At 50.7% G+C, this 22,060-nt stretch overlaps 1 protein-coding gene across 1 annotated transcript in view; it reads right to left on the bottom strand.

Moving 5' to 3' along the window:
* LOXHD1 (lipoxygenase homology PLAT domains 1) overlaps window positions 1-21,179 on the bottom strand; it is a 167,246-nt gene extending 146,067 nt beyond the window's left edge. Inside the window, exons 1-4 of the mRNA XM_077900660.1 lie at window positions 18,427-21,179; window positions 12,415-12,529; window positions 6,021-6,101; window positions 4,078-4,262 (exon numbers count right to left, since the gene is read on the bottom strand). Of these exons, the coding sequence (XP_077756786.1) occupies window positions 4,078-4,262; window positions 6,021-6,101; window positions 12,415-12,529; window positions 18,427-18,556 (511 nt within the window). The 5' untranslated portion in view covers window positions 18,557-21,179. The remainder of the gene's footprint in view (window positions 1-4,077; window positions 4,263-6,020; window positions 6,102-12,414; window positions 12,530-18,426) is intronic.
* Window positions 21,180-22,060: the final 881 nt, after the last annotated feature.

Consider the following 22,060-nt stretch of genomic DNA (forward strand, 5'->3'; position numbering starts at 1 on the left):
TTCTAGTCCCAGCTCCTCTGTGGTCAGCTGTTTGATATTAGATGAATCAGCACCTCCTTGAGCGTTAACTCATCGGGGTAATAGCACCTGCCCGCCTTCCTTCGCCTTCCCTCCCCCGCAGGTGTGGGGGGTGATGGAGAGAGAGCCCAGGTATCTTACCAGCCCTCTTCCCCTCCTCCCTGCTTCTGCTTTCCCTTCCTCACAGACCAGGGCTGGTAGTGTTTCCCAGCATGCAATCTGCATACTACTCGTGGCACGCAGGATGCTAATGGTGATACAGGAGGGTTATCTAATGTTGTGTATTGGTTTTCATATGTGTTGATGTGCTGATTTACGTAGCAAATGATTACAGTTTTTGTGATAGTGATATCCACTTTCTTTTGAAAACAACTTTACAAGTTGGGACACCTGGGTGGCTCAGCAGTTGAGCGTCTGCCTTTGGCTTGGGGCGTGATCCCGGGGTCCTGGGATCAAGTCCCACATCGGGCTCCCAGCAGGGAGCCTGCTTTTCTTCTGTCTGTGTCTCTGTCTCTCTCTCCGTGTCTCTCATGAATCAATATAGAAAATCTTTAAAAAAACAAACAAACAACTTCACCAGTCGATAGGTAAGTTGCCAAAATGGAGTTTAAGAAGAAAAACGAGTAAATAATGGAAGTTGTACTTGAATACAGCAAAAATCTTGAAGATAGAATGTGAGTGACTAGGGTTTGGAAACCTCCAGTGGTTGAGGGGACACAACAACCTGTCTCCCCACACCCCAGCAACAGATCCTGAAGGCCTGGTAATCAGACACAGAGGCAACCAAAAGGTGACATGCTTGGTTTGGCCCTGCTCCCTGGTTTCCTTAAGATGTCCGAAGCAGCGATTTTACCAACCAGTTGAGAGAACCACTGAGAAATTGAACTTGGCTCTATGATCTTCCATCCACACAACTGTGAGCTGGCTATTGTCCATCTCCTTCTTTTGCAACCTCCTGTCCCTGCTTTTCCTCATGCCTCCCTTTACCGGAGTGGGCTCCATGGAAGAAGAGGGCAGCTCTGACCAGCAATCACCCCAATATATTAGGAATACGTTGGACACTTTCCACACTTACAGAGAACCCTAGAGAGGAAAAAGTAACCTCCATGGCAAATGTCAGGGCCCGTGCCGTGCAGGGAGGGTGACTTTCTTGTCCAGGGAAGCTGTCTTAAAGTTCCACAGCCCACTGGCAACCACAAGTAGGGCAAACTCCCCTCATGCATGATATACGATCGCCTATACAGGAACCATCTAAAAACCTGATCAAGGTCCACCCCTGCCACTATCTGCTGATCACCTCGGTCAAAGGGTCAGTCAGTCAGCCTAGAACACCTACCCTCCCTGAAGGGCAGGAATGAAAGAAGGTTCCAGCTAATTACCAGCCAGAACTTCAGGCAATGGTCCTGGGTGTGGAGAGAGGAAAGCAAGGCTACCCAACTAATGATCCACCATCCCTTGGAGGGGCGTGAGGAGGTGAAAGAGACACTTAAAATGTCCCCTTCTATTATTGTCCACACCCCGTGTCTTAAAGTATTCTCATCTGTCAAACTGCGTGGATGAAGTAATAATCATCTTCCCCATTTTGATCATCAGAGACCTCCTGCAGCAACTAAACATCAAGCTGGTATAATTCCAGGTGAGAAGCAAGGAGAGTTAACCTTATGTTTACCAATGCAGTCCTTTGAAAATTTGAAGATCTCCCTTTTCATTTCCTTCTTCCAGAATCCAGAAATCCGGAAATACTACAAATCCAGTGCCCTCCAGCTCATAAAAGGGCAGTGGTGCAGTCCCCCCAGTGATCTGATTCAGGGATAGCGTCAGTGGGTGTCTTTGTTTTTCCCACAAGGCAAGAACATTCCCCTGGATGATTCTTGTGGAAAGTTGGAGAACCATGGAGTTACACTAATTCTTTCTTAATGGTGACTTTTCAGAAGCTCTTCTAATGAAGAACCCTGGGGATCCCTGGGTGGCTCAGTGGTTTAGTGCCTGCCTTTGGCCTGGGGCGTGATCCTGGAGTCCTGGGATCGAGTCCCACATCAGGCTCCCTGCGTGGAGCCTGCCTCTCCCTCTGCCTTTGTCTCTGCCTCTCTCTGTGTGTCTCTCATGAATAAATAAATAAAATCTTAAAAAAAAAAAAAAAAAGAACCCTGAGTTTTCATGGGACTGAAGCAAAAGGTAGGAAGAGGAACTAAATGGTGGGAAAAGGCCAAGAAAAGAAGGTGCCTAAAAGAGCAGAGAGGAAGATGGTCAGCTTGACAACTTGCTAGGGACTGATCCTAGTAAAGAGATTGGATCAAGAATTAGAGATACTTAACGTCTTTGGGAAAAAACTGTGAAATTCACCCCAATTGAAAAGACAGGCATGGGGTATGGGCAGGCAAGTCTCTGTCTCTGTGTCTGTCTCTGTCTCTGTCTCTCTCTCTCATTCTCATACACACACACACAAACACACACACACTACAGATGGCCAATAAACATATGAAAAATATCCAACACCACCAAAAACCAAAGGGAGAATATTCTATCCAGTTAGAAAATTAAACAACACTAAGTATTGAGGGCAGGGAAATGGATGCTCCTGCACGGCTGGTGGGATTGGGCACTGATGCACCCTTTCTAGGGCAGTTTGGAAATGCTTGTTAAAAGTCTTAACCATGTACATTCTATACATTCTATTTAGGAATTTATCTTAAGGAAAGAATCATCTGTGCAAAGATGTAGGTGAATAGTTTGTAGTAACAATAAAATTGTAGAGGGGGACACAATGTAAATGTCTAACAATAAGGGATTCAGTGAACCAATCAGTGATGGTACCTCCCTATGCCAGAATGCTCATTGCAAGCAGGGGTGTCGAGCAATATTTACGGCATAGAAACAAATACGCTCTAAAACAGGATGTTGTCCTAGCCCATTCTTTCAAATTATATGTGCAGGGAAAAGACTGGAAGTGAGTGCGCAAAAAAAATGTCACCAGTGATGTTTATCCAGGTGATAGAATTACAGGTATTCTGTTTTCATGTGTGCATGTCTCTGTTTTCTAAATTCTCTATAATGATCAAATTTGGTTTTGTAATAAGAGAGAGACCAATAACATATCTTTTTTAGAAAAGAAACAGTGAAGTCACAAATTATTATGGTGGGGGCCATGGAGGAACAAGGCAAGTTCAAGGTCAGTTGGGGGGTAGGAAGTCAGAGGTAGAGAAGGAGAGTTAAAGCCCTGCTCAGCTGCGTTGCAAGAGAGGATGGATCTTGGATACCACAGGGCTCGGGCTGGAAGGAATCTAGGGAATGTGTCCACCTGCTGTTGCTGTTCCTTGTGACCTTGCCAGGGTCACTATCAAATGCCTTTCCCTCCGATGGCCCGTGACTCTCTGCAAGCAAGGTGTTACGACGGTGGTACCCACATGTGATGTCCCCCTTTGTGGAAAAGCAAATATGTCCAATAATGAGGTGAGGTGAGGTTAGAACTTTAGTGGACAGAGTGTGATACAATAAGTCATAAGATATGGTGTGGTTCTCACATGATTTGTTCACCCACCTCTTATTGAGCTAAAATGACTGAATTTCAGGCCTTTGGTCAGAGATGCACTTGAAATTAGTTGTTTCCTTCCTCATAAAATCAGGAAGCGCTAGGGACTGCTTGATGGAGCTCTGGAAGCTGTGAGTTGATCCCCACCCACCATGCCCCGGCCGTAGCTCACCTTCCTTTGGGCATCAGAGGAAGGGCAAAGAAATAGGAAGACAATGAAAGCTGCCTTCGACCTCAGAGAGGACTCTCAGTGGAGAGGCCCATCAACAAGAGTTATTGAAAACACAGGGGATGCTCAGGACTGTGCCCACCCCTCCATCATGCCTCCTGGTCCTCTTGCATTTCCCATTTCCTTGAGCCTCCAGAGCACATAAGATTGCTCTTGGGAAGGTCATGTGGAGAAGATGGGGCTTCAGTCAGGCTCTAGCCAACAGGAAGATCCCGGAGGAATGGCAAGGGGACACAGAACGGCCCAGAGCAAGACAGAGGCATGAGCCAGCCCTGGCAGGCAGGCCAGCCTCAGAACTGACCTCGGGGCATGTCCATGGGGTCGAAGCTGGCCAGCAGGTCACGGCACCACTGGCGGTCACCTTCCACCTTGCTCAGCCAGCTGTTGCAGTTGAAGTAGTAGCGGAGGTGAGGCCGCTTCATGTCGGTCACAATCACACGATCCAGGTACCAGCTGGCGTTCAGACCTGTATTGTCGTGCTCAATCCTGGGATGGAAGCAGACACCTGCACGTCATTGGCAGAACAGAGACGACACCCCTTCCACACTGGAATACCCAAATGTTTACTTCCAGGAGGGGTGCCATCATTTTGTTCTTATGGTTGCTTTACCCCTTGAACCCTAATGTCCTCATCTGCAAAATGGGAATACTGTGCAAGGTAGAGGTGCTTCCAGCAAGGTCATATTGCCTTCCACAAAAAATCCAGGATTGCCCAGGCTTGTGGCAGAACTGTTTTTGAGCTTCCCTTCTCTCCCTGATCCCCAGACGCCCAGGGCCCCCAGATACTCACCTTAGCTGCGCCACCCAGACTAACCACCTCCCACCCCCACCATGGCCATCAAGACTGATGTTGCCCCATGGAATTATCCCATGAGCTGCATGTGTGAGCCATGTATGTAAGCTTAGATTTTCTAGAAGCCACATTAAGAAAAGCAAAAGAACTGGTGAAGTTCATTTTAATAATGTATTCTATTTCATCCATTTATCATTTCAACATGGGATCATGAGAAAATTTACTAATAAGATATTATACACTCTTTTCCTAAGTTTTCAAAAATCTGGTGTGTGTATACACGTACGGTGCATCTCCGTTTGGACTAGCCACAAGTCAAGTGCTCAGTAGCCACATGTGGCCAAGGGCTACTGTACCAGGCATCATCAGATCCACACTCTTCAAGACCTGGCCTCCTAAATTGCCTCTACTTCTTATAGTCCTCCACATGCCTGGTAGGCCCAGTTCTGGGCCTACCCAGACCTTGACCCCTGGATGGCCTCACTCTGCACCAGGTATATCTCCTCCCTGCCCATGGCAGTGAGGCCTTATCTTTGCAGGCCCTCATGGGACGAACACAACTCAAGACAGCACACAGCCCCAATGGACCAATGACACACATGACATACATGAAGATGTGTGCTTCTGCCTGGCAGAGGGTCCAGCACTTAGTAAGGAGCTCAGAGTAGAAGTCGCATTTCCCCACACCAATACCCTCTGCCCTGCCATCCCCCTTCCCTCATGCAGCTGGTGCCAGGAACTGCTGTGTCCCTTATTTCCCCATGAAAGACAGTTCATGGTCCTATGGTTTCTAGTGGGAAGAGGAAAAATCGGAACTGAACTGAGGAAGCATCTGACCCCCGTCCAGGCCGTAGCCTGGGTGCAGGTGATCCTGACATTCTGACAAATGGGCATAAACTGAACGGCCTGGGGAGTAGGGAGGGAGAGGGGAAAATAGGGGTAATTGAAGGCTCTTCCTTGGCAACCAGGCTCCCTCCCCACACACTCACACAGACACCCCCAGAGATAGACAAGCTCTCCGTCAAGAGGCATCCGGCCACGTGAGCCGGCATCTCTAACACTTGCTGAGTGCCAGCTGCCCTCTAAGCCCCAACTCGTTGAGTCCTCACTAACTCAGGGTGGCAGGCACCGTTACTGCAAGTGAGGGAAGGGGGGTTGGAGTGGAATCGTCCAAAGTCCCACAGCTAGCAGGTGGCAACCCGGACTCGGAATTTGCTCCTGACCACCAAGCTGGTGCCTCTGGGAGCTCATTTCCCAAGACTGTGAGAAACTGTCTCAAATTGTCTTAACCTAAAGAAGTGAATCTCTACTAGGCAAGTTTAGGGCACAATGACTCAGGGTGGGAGGTAAATGACACCAGGGAGTGATCAACACCCAGAAAGTAGTGACGTCAGTCCCTGATCTACCCACCTTCATCTCCCTCCCTCCCTGGTCAGGGGCCAAATTCTCACCTGATTTTGTAGATGAGGCCCACGTTGTTGGTTCTCACCCGGAACACGTCAACATTGGCTTTCTCGAAGGCAGATTCACTCCTACAAAGAATGTGTGCACTATTAGCACGGATCTGCACTTGGCCCACAAGCCCGGGAGGAGAGCCGAGGGCTGCCATCCCCTTTCTTCCTCCACCGTCCCAGTCCTGGGAGGTGCTACAAGTAACCACCCCCATTCTGAGAGTCCTTTCTGACAGAGGGCAAGGTCAGTTGGTACCCGCTCCTTGCTTTCACAGTCAAGTTCTTCTGTGATACTTGCTGTGTGTCCTGCGAGTGTGGCAGGCGATACTGGCCCCACTTTACAAATAAGGAAACTGCTAGTTAGTAGAGCTGGGACCAGAACCCGGATCTCCAAAGTCATGAGCTGGGACCAGAACCCGGATCTCCAAAGTCATGACCCAGTGTCATGCTCTGGGTTGGGGACAGTGGAGGAAGAAGGCAGGCAGAGTGAACTCCAGGGTGCTCTTGGGTGTGCAGGCCCCCAGCCTCTCCTCCCTTGCCTTGTTCTTGCTGGTGGGGAATTGCAATGGCAGCCCCAAGTGGATGCAGACCTTGGGTGGCAGTCCACAGTCCTGCCATTCCAATAAGACAGGAAACACTCAACCCAAACCAGCACCCCTGGGAAGCGGGGCAGTGAGGGATTGCGTGTCTGGCATCACACAGATGGTGTGAACAGAAGCAAGTACACCTGTGATGTTCCTCAATTTGCTGCCCAGGTGAGTTCAAACTCAGGAGCATCCTAGATTCCATCAGCTTAGATGCAGGAGACGCAGGAGGGCTGGAGCAGCCTCAGCTCGGAGTCCTCCGGGAGCCGAAGCCTGAGTCTCTGGCGGATACCTGCTGCGTCCTCTGTGTGGGCTGGGACCCTGCCAGGGGAGCCTGCTCATGCCCCTTCCCGCCAGCCCCACCCGCAGTGAAGCCCTCCCAGGCCGGACAGCTGTGTGCCTCCCCACCCCCCCCGCCCAGGCTCCCCACTGGGGCTCCCAGCACCAGCTCCAGCACCCAGCCCATAGGGAAGGAAAAGAGAGGAACACCAATGCCTATTTCTTGACCGTGACGGTGTTTCCAGATAAAGAGGAAGGTGAGGAACCTTCTCTCTAAGGCAACAAGTCTCAGACTCAGTAACAGAAGGCTTGTGAGGTTCTACGGACCCTGAAGCTGCGGTGTGTCTGCAAACAGACCCACTTTGGCCAACAGTCCATCCTGAGAAGTTTCCTTAAGGTGGGCACATTGTGAGACATGAGGCCTCAGCCCGTCCCAAAGCAAGCAGAGCTCATGAAGCCAGGTGACAAGGGGACGCGGAGGCAGCCTTGTCAGGGGAAATGTTGAGGTCTGGGCACAGAGGGTGAGGAGGAGAAAGCAGCAGACACTTCTGGCTTTTTGCTCAAGTGAGAGGGCCTGTTTGCTGGCTCGCTGCACACACCTGTGGGAACCTCAGTTCCAGAAGTGAATAACAACACACCCCATGTTTTGTTACAGGGTCAAAGCAGTGGTGCCATGGCATGGAAAACACACATCGGTCCTGTGCCTCGGGAGTGTGTGAATGGGAAATAACGAAGCGGCTAGGAGAGATTTTCTGTTTCCACACGAGACAAGGAAATGCATTTTTAGAACAGACAGGAGTCTCTACATCAAATAAATAAATAGTGGCCCTGGGGAGCTGTGTGGGAGAATATTATGCAGCCATCAAAAGCTCCTGTTATAGAAGAATAGTTAATAGAACAGAAACAGGCTTACGAGATAGGCTTATGAGAAAAAGCAGATTAAAAATAGAATGTATGAACAGAACGACCAACGCAACAGGATGCCAACTGCATTTAAAAACAATGGAGTGAAAGGATTTATACAAAAACAGCGTGTCTAGATGGTGAGACTATCATGAAGTGCTGGGTATTTATTCATGTCTGTGTATATGTAAGTTTTCCAGAGGAAGCGCATCCTGACTCGTAATCATGGAAACGGTGCAGTCCCGAGTCCGCAGCCCCCGCGCCCCACGGCCCGCCGCGGCCTGGTGTGAATCCTCGGGACGAGTCTGACGACTGTCAGGCTTCAACTGCTGCAGGGCCTGGCATTTGGGGAAACAGCCAGTGCCGATGAGCAGGGGGGCAGAGGTGGGTGGTTTGGAAAGAAAGCAGCTGGCGTCCTGGGGAGCCTCGGCCCACAGCCTCTTCTGGAGGAGCCCTGACAGCTGCCTTTGACCTTCAGGAAGGCCCTGTGCCCTTGGCCAGCTGGCAGGTGGATGCGGACGTCCCCGTGTGCGTGTGATAGCCAACCACGGTGCTTTACTGTCACTCAGAAAACAAATTTTAAAAAGCAAGGTGGCAGGAGGCAGGCCAGGAGAGAAAGGTCTACCAGGATGGTGTCGGGACTACAGCAGAGCGTTCGAGGATATGACAGGATGTGGAGCAGCTGTCCCAGGAGCTCTGAGATGGGGCCCAGCTCTCCCTGGCAGAGAGAGGAAGGCCTTCTGTGGCCCAGGGCCTCTCCCCAGAGGAAGGAAGGGAAGGGCCGCAGAGACAGGCCTACACGGACCCTCTTCTTGCAGGGAGGTGACAGGATAATCCCAGGTGAGCTCCAGCCGCAACCTACCCGGGTCAGATTCCAAAATCCCCACTTCTGGGAAGTCAAAACGCAATACCAGTCGGTTTTCAGAAAACTGGAGGCAAAGTAGAAGTACCAAAGGACAGAGGGGTTTTGGTACCTTCTACTGTTTTCCCCCTGCAGTAGAAATGCAGACTTGCTCACGTATCTTTGTGGGAGGCGGCTTCCCCGGGGCTCCCAGTCGCTCCACGGATGAAGGCTAGTGCAGTACACAGCACCCGCGCCCGCCCGTGCCTGCCCATTCGGCAGGGACCCCTACCCAGGAGAGGCTTTAGCAGGTCACACGGGGCATTTTAGCCGCCAACCTGGCAGAGCCAGCAGGCTAAGATGCCGGCAGCCTCTTCCACTCAGATGGTGAATTCTCAAAGGGAGAACCATGTTCCAGAAGATGCATGAGATACCATCCTTTTGCCATATCCTGAACCTGTGACCCCATGCTGAGGGTGGTCCTGGGTAACAGGGACGGGCACCCAGAACATGGGGACTTCCTCTGGGAGCCACAGCTGTTGATGCTCAACTTGTGGTGGACACCAGCTGACAGGGGACCGAAGTGAACATGTCACACTCTTTGCTGCCTGAGCGGGGACTCCGTGTACACCGAGGAGCTTAGACACTGGACCACGAGGGTCGGAACAATCAGCATGTCAACATCGGGCCCCAAATAATTGCAGCAGGATTATCTTGCATCGGGAAATAAACGTTCTAATAAGTCACGGGGGAGGCAGATGAAGTCCTGGGTTACAGGAGGAAAGACAGGAGGCGGAGCAGGAGCAGAGGGGAGAGAGACAAGAGAAGACATGTGGGAGGGGAAAGTGGGGTGGGGTCATGGCCAGAGGCCAGGAAGAAAGCAGCCGGATGAATTTGCAGGATGGGCAGTGGCTTAATCCTAAAATAATGGAGCCTAAGATTGCATCTTAGGTCATTTGCACTGCCCTGCTGGGAACTCGCCCTGGTGCCCTGAGTATGAGGGCAGTCAGACAACTCAGAACACCTCATAGCCTGTGTGTGTATGTGTGTGTGTGTGTGTGTGTGCGCGCGCGCACGTGTGTATGTGTGTAAAGCAAGGAAAAGGAGCTCAGTTCCATTTGACACACAAGTTGGCTTTGGGGTGACACAATGTGGCGAGGAGGGGAGAGCCACTCACAGTGAGATGAGAGATTGGAAGCCAGTCCCCAGGGTCGGGGAATTCCTTGGAAGGCGATGCTCCCCTCTTAGGCCCAAGGTCTCCATCTTGAACTGAAAGCATCTGAGATGGTGAGGATGGTGTCTTTGCAATTCTCTCTGCAGACACTTCCTCCGGTCTTGCGGCGGCCAGATTAATCTTTCTGGGCCACCTTGCAAGTCGGGCCCCCACTGATCAGCTTGCAAACAAGGCCTTCCAAGGCGGGTCCTCCCCTCCTGGCCACCTGCTGCCTCTGTGCACCTACAGACTGTTCCCTGTGGTCTAAAGTACCCTCTTCGGGGCCCTCTCTCATCGGAGTCTTCTTCCCTCCCCGAGGCCCAGATCATGTGCCCTTCCCTGTGAAGTCCCACTGCGGCTGCCCTGACAGCATAACCTACTGAGCTCCAGCTGTTTGCAAAGAGCTGGGGGAAGGATGGGGCTGATGAAGCCACCCACCACTCACTGTCCACTCCACCTGGCATCCCTCTGCACATCACCTCCCAGCCTCCCAGGACCTACCACTGAGGCCACAAAATGAGCCTTGACTCTGAAAGCACCCACTCTCCATGGGCTCCTGCAGTGCCCCTCAGGCCAGCCTAACCTGGATCCTGGCCTGACCTGTGCCCCCACTGCCTGACCTGGAGCATGACATAGGTACGGGAGAGAGCCGCAGAGTCACAAAGAAGCAGGTGGTGATCTCTGTCCGTGGGGCTTGCGTGGAGATACTGACCTACATGTGACACCTGGAGCCCTCCTGGCCCTGACACTCGCTCTGCCATGATGCAGTCTTCCCTTCCCCACTGAGGAGGAAGGCTGAAATTCACGCTCCCGGGAACGGGGACTCAGTGACAAACCTTCACGCTGGTTTAGGAGAGTGACTCCGGGGCTTTCCCGGGAGGCTATTTGGACAAATGAAAATGGTGAGGGGGGAAAGAACAAGGGGACTATAGGTGCAAGAAAGCCTGAAAGACAGCAAGAAACCACCAGAAAAGGAGAAAATGGTTCTTTTTATTTAAAAGAGGCAGGTTAGGGACTCCAGAAACACCCTGACTGATTTCCCTTGAGCTTAGTGGCTTCTCCCTAGAATAGTGTGCTTGGGGGAAGTGACATGGCAAAGAGGATGGTCATTTCATGTCTTCTCTTTACCGTGCCCACATTACTGGAGAGAAAGAGCTCCGCAAGCCAGTCACTCTGCACACGGTAAGCAGTACAAGAAGGTGGGTACCCTGTTCTGCAGAAACGGACAAAATAGGATGTTATGCCTGCCTCAGTGAGGCCACATGTACACCGCAGCCTGTTCGGGGTTAACCTGGGACACAGGCCAGATGAGTCTACGGAGCACGGTGTTCAGGATGTCCTGATCTGGGGGCCCCACCCCTCCACAGCTCCCCCTGAGACTCCACCCTCCACACCCGCTTCCCCCTGGGGAGGTGACAACCCGGACGCTCAGGAGGCTGCAGGGGCTCCCACATACCCTCTGGGCCACAGGGCCTGTGCTGGAGGACATGTCCACATCAAGGACCTGGGGTCTGAGGACCAGCTTTACCATCTAGAAGCTTCATGACTCAGAGCTAATCTCTGCTCCTCTCTAGGCCTCCGTCTCCCCATGAATGAGTTGAAATAAATTTAGTGGTTTTTCACATTTTCCTTGGCTAGAGAACTCTTGGCGCCAACAAAATCTGACTCAGAAACTCAATGGGCAAGACAACCATAAGTCAAGCTGCTCTGGAGGAAGGAAGGATGGGGGGCACAGTAGGGCTCGGAACCAGCTGACTGATCCCTGGTTCCATGCAGCACAGATTGAAAACCAGCTGCCTAGAGCACTGCTGCAGCCCCTGGACAGTTCTGGAATTGTAGAACTCTGCTAAAGCATCCCCATATTTTGCACTGGGTATGTCTGTGTACAACGTGTGCGGTCGGGGGAGAGGATCAAAATAAAGAGGCAGCAGCCCCTACTGTCAGTGGATTAGAAATGACATGGAGGACACAGGCATACACAAAAACAGACACACAGAGCACGTCTGCACGAACACACAGGCACTAGCACACACACAAGTAGTCCATATGGCTGACTCAAGTGTGCATTTGCTGGCACGCAGGTGTCATGTGGTGGTGGGTCATGGTGTCACCCGTGGAGAGACACGGGTCCAGAGCATTTTAAACTCCCGGCTCCTTTGAATGCATGATTTTGTTTCCACCTCTCAACTGCCCTGTGAGTTTGGTAAAAGGGGGATGATCACTCCCAGATGCTAGCTGAGGAAGCCAAGGAGGCAAAGAGATTTGGCCAAAGTAACATGGCAACCACATGGCAAAGCTGGACCCAGACCCAGGGTTCCTGCTCCTGATTGTCTTCTCCCACATCAAGGGACAGCTAATAGATTTTCCTGGGAATTCTGAGACCCAAAGGGGCCATTACTTCACACAAAAACCAACGGGGGAGCTAGGGAAGGTTGACCCCCCTGGTTAAAATGTCGTTAGCAGAGGTCCCACACCCCTTCGTACACCTGACACATGGGTCTTCTCCCTGGGCTCCAGAACCATGTCAGTCCCGACTAACAGCCACAATCCCACTAAGGCCAAGTTGGTACTCACTTGCTGGTGAGATGGAGCTTGGGAGAGAGCCCATTCTCTCCAAAAATGGTGATGAAGACATTAGCATCTGTCCCTGCACCACGAACATCCCCCGTGGCTGTGACCACCTCGTACACTGGAGGGGAAAAGAGGACAGATCACAGGCTTATAAGAAAACCCAGAATCCTACATGGACTTAGAGAACCGTAGCTCCTGCCAGCCCCGCAGGGGATACCCAGCCACCAAGGTCTCTGTAAACACTTGCTATAGTCCACACGCCTTTGAGCCGGGGTCAGAGCCAGCCACACCAAGTCCTGCTATAAGACCAAAACCTCCCAGTTAATGCAGCAGGCTCATTCTACAGGTAAGGGACCTGTAGGCAGGGGGGAAAGCCCAGGTCACATGCCACCCAGTGTCAACACTAGAGCCCAGCCCAGGGCCTCTGGACACCTCATCTGTGATCTTTCCAGCACAGCACCCAGATGCCTCCTAGGCATGGCCTTCAGAGCCTGCACCTGGCTCCCACCTTCCTCTCTGCCCTCTATGAATGCAGTTACATTGCGAGCCCTCATCTCCCCTGACCTCCTGAGCACTGCCATCACAGGCTCAGGATGAGCCATCCCAGAGCTGAGTAGCGCAGAGCGTGGTCGGGCTCCCTTCCCAGCAGGGGCATTGATATCCCCACTTTCTGGTTCTAGAGGCCTGTGCTATTTGCTGTTGATGCCTTTTCTTTTGAAGTCCTTGGTCCTGATGAAGATCCCAGTAGAGGCCCCATGAGGAAAGAAAAGAAGCAGTACTTTTGTACAACTTCTTGTCTCTTGTGATAAACAAATCCTTAATTCTTGGTGGTCTACATCACAAGGGTGCCTGAGCTGTACAAAAGCCCTGGAGCCCTCCCTGGGACAACTCCAGGACCTGAAGTGTTGCCCACATGGCTTTGCACATACACAGTGGTGTTTCCAAACTGAATGTCCACAGCAGAATGAACAGCATGGTGGAAATTCCAGGACCACATCACATGAGAGAAGACACAGAGGTCTGGATATGCATGGTTTGGGGAAGAGTCTGGGGTGCAAGAGGGATGAGGAAGCTCCCTCAAAAGCTGATTCAAAGGTACACAGCTCCTTCTTAAGTAGCTCATGAGCCATAAAAATTTAATATATTGGACTTAATTAAAATGAAGCCCATTAAAAAAAAGAAATGAAGCCCGTGATGAGAATGAAAAGACAAGCCACAGACTAGAGGATATTTGGAACGCGTATATCTAACAGAGGACTCATGCTCAGACCATGTAAAGAATTCACATAAATCAATAAGGAACACAGATGCCACACTAATTTTTTTAACGGGCAACAAATTATTTAAAAGATAAACACACACTTACCGTAAGACCCAGACATTCCACTTTTGGGTATTTTCCCAAGAGAAATAAAAACATGCCTACACAAAGACCTGCATACAAATATTCATAGAAACTTGATTCACAGTAGCTCTAAATTGGAAACAACCTAAATATCTAACCACAGAAGAATGGATAAACAAGTGGTGGTATATCCATACAATGGAATACTACTCAGCAACAGAAAGGACTGAACTACCCTCATATGCAATATAGATGAATCTCAAGCAGCTTATGCTGAGCAAAAGAAGTCAAACACAAAACACTATACACTATAGTGTTGTTTACACGAACCTTTAGAAAAAACTAATCTATTTTAACAGAAAGCAGAGCACAGTTTCCTAGAGTTGGGAACAGGTGATTTGACTGAAAAGAGGCACAGGGAACTTTGGGGGATAATTTAAATGCTTTATATATAGATTGCCCTAAGGGTTACACAGATGTATACATTTATCAATGCCCATCAAACAGCACATTTACAATAGGCACATTTTATTATGAAGTGATTATAGTTCTTTTTTTTTGAAGTGATTATATTTCAATAAAATTTTATTTCAATAAAATTGAAACGTGGGCAAAAGACTTAAACAGGCATGTCATAGAAGATATCCAAATGGCCAATAAACATATGGAACAGTGCTCAGAATCATTATTCATCAGGGAAATGCAAATTGAAATTATAATGAGATACTACAATACACTCACCAGAATGGCTAAAATTTAAAAGACTGACAATACTAAGTGTTGATAGGAATGTGGAACCACAGGTACTCTCATACACTGCTGGTGGGAGTGTAAATTGGTACAAGCACCAGGAACTAAACATATGCCCCCTCTATGACTCAGCAATTCTAATTTTAAATCAAAAAGAAATGAGTATGTGTGTCCATCAAAAGATATATATGAGATTTGTCGCAGCTTTATGCATAATAGCTAAAAACCAGAAATAACCCAAATGCCCACCAACAATAGAATGGTTAAATATAAGATGCATTTATAAAATACAATAGTATATAAAAAAGAACAAACTATATAGCAGGTAACAACAGGTAAATCTCTCAGAATGTTGAGTGAAAGTGGAGCTAGACACAAAAATGTGTCTACTATATGCTTTTGTTTATCTGGAGTTCAAGAAAGGAAAAAACTAATCTAAACTGTTAGAACCAGGAGAGCTGGTACCTCTGGGAAAGAGAGTAAAGGAACTTTCCAGAGGTTGGAAATGTTCAATGTCCTGATCCGAATGGTAATTACACAACCATGTACATACATGAAAAGTCATCAGGCTGCACCTTTATGAAAGTTTTGTATTGTATATATATATTACTCCTCAATTTAAGAAATTTAATTAAAAACTCAATTCAGATAGCTGAAGAACTATCTTGTGGAGGACAAATACCGTATAGAAAACACAAGGTTGTGTTTGGCTCCAGAGAGGAGGACCCCAACTAACAAAGTGCACTGCTCAGCACAAAGAACAATTGGCACCATAGTGTTGCTCCTACCACAGAGCCTGGCAAGTGGGAGGGGCACAATAAATAATTGCCCAGGGGAATGAATGAATGAATGCCCAAGTGAATGAATCAATCAATCAATGAAATGGATGTAGACTATGGAACTAAATTGACCAATATTTGAATTCCACTTCTACTATTATTGGCTTTGTGATTTCAATCAAATTTCCTACAGGGCCTCAATCTCCTCATCTCTGAAGCAGGAATAATTTCTTCCTTGAAGGATTATGAGAAGATTAAATCAATTAAACAAAATTTCCAACGTTCATTCTCACTGACTCAAGCATTTCCACTTCTGGGAACTCATCTTACAGACGCTCTTCCACAGTCAAATGAAAGACATGCATTCCTTAAGTGGTAGACTGCCAGCATCATCACCATCACCATCATCACCCCCACAGTCATCGCATCATCATCATTACCTTCATGGGCATCGTCAACATCGTCACCATCATCACTATCAGCATCAGCATCATCTCCGTAGCCAACATCAACAGCACCATCATCATGCCTGCCATTATCCCCATTAACAGCATTCTCAGGGAGGCTGCCTTGGAATACTGTACCCCCAACAGATGCTAGGCAACCCATGTCTGGGATGCACAAGAGGAGAGTGTCCCAGGGCTGGAAGTTTGTGCAGGATGGCTCCTGAGGTCCCTTGTGTCTCAGGTTCTGATATGAGTCACTCTCTTCCCCCTCGTGGCTCTGTCTTAGCCAGGAAGCCCAATGCACTGGGCTCAGCCTCCCTCAGAGCACTAAGAGAGCCTCTCTGCTCCCTCTGGCTATTGGTGGTTTCCAGTGTAGCCTGGAGGTGACCTGAGGAACAGAGAGGGAAACTTCCTAGGATTTCTCCTTTTCCTTCTTCTTCTTTCCCATCACACTCACCAAGAGTCTCCCTGTAACACGAGAACCCAGGATCAAGGGGGGTGGGAAATATGTCATTCTAGAGAGTAGCAGTGACACTGAGGGTTTGGCGTGTGACTACCATTAGCATCATCCACATTTCCTGCCAGCGTCCTGCCCTGACTGGAGAGCCCATGGGTCCACATCTCTTAGAAATGTCAAGATGGCACCCACCTCGGCTTGCTCACCTCCAAGTGTTTCTACCACAGTCCAGAGCAAGCATCAACCAGACCAACTAGAATCAAATTCTGACTCTGCTACTTACTAGCTTTGTGATTTGGGGCAACTTACTTAGCTTCACCATGCCTCATTTTCCTCATCTGAGAAAGAAGATAAAAACCCTACCTGCTTCTTGGGAGGTTGTGAAGATTACATTGGTTAATACGAGTGGAGCACTTCTCCTTGTGCCTGGTGCTCAGCGTGTCATGCTATGTGGCAGCACTGAGCGGGGAAGTGGGGACTTGCAAAGCATTTTTGAAATTCTTGTTCTCTCTCCCACTTATGTTTCCCAGGGCCTCAGCCTGTAACCTGTGAAATGGGACTAATCATTCCTGCCTTGACCGTTCTTGGGCATCTTTAAGATTGAATGTGAGCGTGGAAGTAAAAAAGGGTAGAAAGAATAGCAAACATGTGAGGGACCAGATATCACACCAAGGCATGCAGAGCCCCTGAACAGAAGTGGACAGGGTGGCAGCTACGGGAGGCTTGAGAATATACTCACCAGTACCCACGTGGGCTGGGTAGACCACCTCGGAAGCTGAGGGTACTCGGCAAGGGCCCTGCAACCATGTCCAGCTGCAGGCCCCTCCCCACTAACTGGCCTGAGTTTGGGGTGCCTGTGCTGGGGGAAGACAGTAATGCCTCACTTGTTCCAGGCCCACCTTTCCTCTCCACAGCCCTTGCCTCCACCCCGGGAGGCACCCAGGGCACCGTGCCAGCAAAGGGACCCCTGTTGAGCCACCGCCTGCACGTGGTGACCACTTTCTCAGAGTCTGGGTCTGTGCTCGGAGCTGGGTGAAGAGCAATGACAAATAAAGGAGGCCTTGCCTTCATGGGGGGCAGGGTGGCTGAGGCTCAAGAAGCTACAAGCCCAACACACCAGGCTCACATGAAGCAACAGAACAAAGAAGTGAATATAAGCAAGGAACTCATGGTGAACTGGAATTAAGGAAGGCTTCGTGGAAGAGGGGGACCTGAGCTGGGCTTTCAAAGTTAAGAAGAGGAAGAGAAAGGGGAGAGTGAATAAGTCCATGGAAAGGCACAGGCAGGCATTCAGTAGCTATCTGGTGACTGAAAGGATGACCGAGTGAACAAATGGATGGATGGACAAATGAATGAATGAGTGGCTGGATGGATAGATGAATGAATGAATGAATGAATGAATGAATGAATGAATGAATGAATCTGGGGCTTCTAGGGACTAGCAAGCCACTTTGGAGGAAGCCCTGAGAATTTAATGCCTGCAGGGACCAGGCAGGCTGTATCAGTGAGTGAAACAGACCTGAGTGCTCCCGTCTGAGTGATAGGGAGCGGGGGGACTGTGACAAACTAGCTGTCCACAGCCCATCGGCACTCACCCTCAAAATCTTTCAAAACATTGTAAAGGCAAAAAACAAAAAAACACAACCAAAGAAAACCAACCAAACAAAAACCCTCTGCAGGCCAAAATGGACTCGTGGTTCCCCAGTCCAGCCCTCTCTGGTCACCTGGTAAGAAGGTGGGCACCTTGAAGCAGCCTCAGTACACCCCAGGGGAGGATGACCTGGAAGGACAAGCCTGCGGTGCAAGGCAGCAAGTGCTGTCCCCATGTGAGCCCCAGGCCCCTTCTCCATCACATTGTGGCAGCCGTCCGCACCCTCACTGGGCAGGTGGTGAGGGGTGAGGCCTCCTCCCCACACCCCTCCACAACCTGAGCAGAGCAGGGGGCTCTGGGCCATGGGGCCGCAGGGCGGAGACCAGGCTGGAATTGGCTGTCAGGATGCACAGGTCTCCAGAGTGTGGGCACTGCAGTTCCAGTCTATTCTGTGCACCTATGACTTGGCGAAGGGCGCCTGGCCTTTACTGCAAGGGGGACCCTAGGGTAACGCCCGCCCAGGTACTCTGAGGTGATGGATCGCAGCCCCTGTGGGACGGTGCCCGGGCCAGAGCTGGGTGGGGACCTGCAACCCCTCCTGGGAGCTTGGGAACGGGCCCTGTGCACCGCCCTGCCCGCCGCCGCACCTTTGGCCTTGTAGTACTCATGCCCCAGCTCCTCCTCGTCGTCCTCCGAGGCGTAGTTCAGCAGCTCCTCCTCGTACAGGGCCAGAAAGTCGATGTCTTTCTTTCTCCTCTTTTTCTTCTGGGGCATCATTTTGCCGGCTGCCCCTTCCTGGCACTTGCAGCCTCACGGTGCCCACCTCCTTGCACGTTTGTGGCCCTGAGGCCTTTCCTCTCTGACCTCCTGCACCCCAACTCTGGGTGAAGCAGAGCCCACACCTGGGGTCCCTGTGTCCACAGCTTGCCCCTGCTCCCCTGTCTTGAGCAGAACCTCAGTGCCCTATCTCTGGCCTTCCTGTCCCTGGCCCCTCTCTCTGCCACTCGGTCATCAGACGTCTCCTCTTGCACCTGCCCTGGAGTTTCTCCTTGGGCCTCATCTCTTATTCATGGGGACAGAGGGCAGGCTATCCTCCTTACTCCGCCCCCTCTCCTCCCTTCATGGAGAATCAGATGACAATAAGCCCTTGGCATCTTTTTCATACCAGGCCTCACAGCAAGGGGGCCCCCCTGGGGCCCCTCCAGGTCACCCCAGTGGCAGGTGGGGGCCTCCCCCACGGAGATCCCCCTAACCTCACAGCATTCCAGGGCCATGAACAATGTCCCCAGGGCCTAGAGCCTTCCTCAAGAGGGCAGGGCCCCAAATTCTCCAAGCTCCCAGGACTCAGAGGCCTCCATTTCTTTCCATTATTCATGACCTCTGCTCACCTTACGAAGCAGGCAAGGTTCTTACTGGATTCTTCTTGTTCCATCTCTCTGCTTCCAACTCTTTGAGACCGCTGGCTTCTGGAAGAAACTATTTGGCCAGAAGACACCCTGCTGCCCTTTGGAGACACTGCCCCAAGCAGCACTCTGACAATCCACAGAGCGTTTTCTGAGGCCAGGCCAGAGCCATGGACGCTGGGGAGGCCTACTGCATTGTAGGTGACCCCCACATGCCCGGACAGGCCAGGCAAGGGTAACCAGCATCCATTTTAACAAGAACTCTCCCATTTGCTCACATGGCTGGCTGCACTTTCAAATGAAATGGTATAAACCCTCATAGCCCCCTCCACTTGGCCCTAACTACTCCAGCTCCAGCCCCACACAGGGCATTTTGAGCTGGAGCAAGAGAACCAGGCCCAGAGGCCTCCCCACTCTCCGATCTGCAAGATAAGTTTCCCTTAGGACCCCTAGACTCCTCTTCCTTGCTTCTTTTATTTTGCTAAGATTTTATTAAGGCACTTAATTAAGATTTTATTAAGATTTCTTACAACCTGAGTTGTAAGATTTCTGTGTAAATCCTGAAACGCTGGAAATTTCCAATCTGCTTGGAACTCTCTATCCTTTGGTCTTGGCAGTAGGAGGCTTTAGACAGAACTAGAACTGCTCACCACCTCCTGGTTGTGTGGCCTTGGACGAGGCCTGGCTCTCCATCCGTGGAAGAGGGATAATGACCCATTAAGGCATATCGAGCACTTGTAGAAAGTGCTCAGTAAGCAGAAGCCTCTGGAACACAGTAGGGGCTTACTAAATGCCTGCAACTCCTAATCAGGGCTTATCTCTTATTTGGCATGATGGGGGCGGGGGTTGGAGTGAGTAGTGCTTTGCTATCATCTCAGATTATTCTAGAAACCCTCCTTTGGGTTCCACATGCAAGGACTGGCCCCATGGGTCCTCCTTCCTCTGTGGGGCCCAGCCCACAACAGCATATCAGAGGCCATGGGTGCACACATTGCCTGTGAGGACTATCCAGTAAGGGCCTATTTCCTTCTCCATCCAGGGAGCAGGGATCATGCTTCCCTGTTCACCGGTAGGCTCCCAGGACCTGTCATATGCCTGGCACCCGATGGCCCTAGCAAGCATTCAGAGATGGGCGCACACGTGTACATGAGCAAACTGCAGGCAGAACCATAAAGCAGCCATGAAACACAAGGCACACCAGCTCCCCAAGGAAAACACAAGGAACGGATACCATTCTGGGCACATTGGGCCTCAGAAGAGGACGCTGCCTTGTGAATGTGAGCAAGCCGCCAAAGGCGGCCTCACACAACTCTGGGCACTGCCTGCAGGAAGGCAGGTTCCCATCCAATCCAGGAAGAAGGATGGGACCCTGAGTGCCACCTGGGGTGACCTGCAGCGGCAGATGGCGTGGCTCAACGTGCAGCAGCAGTTGCTCCAGAGGCCCTCGTGGATTTGGCCTGGACAGCCCTCCCCACCAGGTAGCTGGGATACCTGATGATGCTGGATGGCAGGTGCAGGCCGACAGGGGACTGACCACAACAGGTCACCCAGCCAGGGGCCACCGCAGAGGGCCAGCAGCCAGAGAAGAACATAGCCGGCTCCAAGCTCAGCCCAGAAAGGGGCTCTATCCCCAGGCCAGCAGGAGGAAGGCCTCTGGCAGCAGGAACCTGGCCCCTAGCATGAGGGGGATGAGCTTTGGAAGGGAGAAGGGAGCTGACCTGCAGCAACCACAAGACTTTTCACTGGCCACTCTGTTGTCACCTGTGTCCTACCACCTCTCTGCCCAGAGCTCAGCCCACTGACTGTGCCCTGAGTCCCAAGGCCCCAGTGCCCAGGACCACCACCTCACTTCCTCTGTTCTGGGTCTTCTCCCTTCTGAGATTCCGCCAAGGTCAATGTTTCCTAAAGTGGGATTCCAGGAATGCCAGGATTAGCCCCGCAGAACTCACCAAGTGCCGATTTCAGACCCCTCACATCCCTCCCACCATCGCCCCAGCAGACCTACTGAGTCAAAATCTCTGAAGATGAAACTTGGAGATCTACAGTTTCAACAGGTCCCTCTCTTCAGCCAGGGTGGGGGTTGGGGGTGGGGAGATGTACTAAATGTACTAAAATTAGAGAGTAGGAAGGCCTTACACCCACCCAGGTGACCTCACTCACTCCATCAGTTCACCTGAGCTAAGAGGCAGCGTCTATCCATCCTCCGTGCCAGGTGTGCACCGCCTTGGTTGCGCACTGGAGTCACCTGGAGAGTTTTTAAATGCTGAAGCCTGGGTCCCACCCCTGCAGATGCTGATCTACAGGGTCTGAGTTGGCAGCGGAGCCTGGGCACTGGGAGTTTCCAAAGCTTCCAGCAGATGCAGGACATCTGAGCACCAGTCAGCCTCACACCCCTCCCCAGAGTCTGGGGCAGCTTCATTTTCTGTAGCCACCTGTGTCCCCACCATGGGGAGACATCTCCGACCCCAAACATCACCCAGGAAAGATCGACATCACCTCCCGCCCTATTCCGCTGAGGGACAGCCCTGCAACCGCTCCAAGTCCTCCGGAGGGAGAAGAGCAAAGTTCTATGGTGGGGGATGCCCGCCCCCTGCTGGCAGCGAGGAGTTTGACCTCTGCTGTTAATGCTGCCTTTTGGGCTCCTTAAAGATTTTTTAAATACAGAGAAATGACTAGGTTTACTCTGGGAAATCCTACGTCCAGACAAAAAAAATAAAATGATCATTTTGCATGATCGCCAATTCAGATAAAAAAACTATAAAACATTCTGTATGTTGGTAAATTGAACACCAATAAAAAATCAATTTATTAAAAAAAAAAAAAAAAACTATAAAGCAGGGCAGCCCCGGTGGCACAGCGGTTTAGCGCCGCCTGCAGC

This window comes from Canis aureus, chromosome 6 (genome assembly GCF_053574225.1).
Source record: "Canis aureus isolate CA01 chromosome 6, VMU_Caureus_v.1.0, whole genome shotgun sequence".
NCBI lineage: Eukaryota > Metazoa > Chordata > Mammalia > Carnivora > Canidae > Canis > Canis aureus.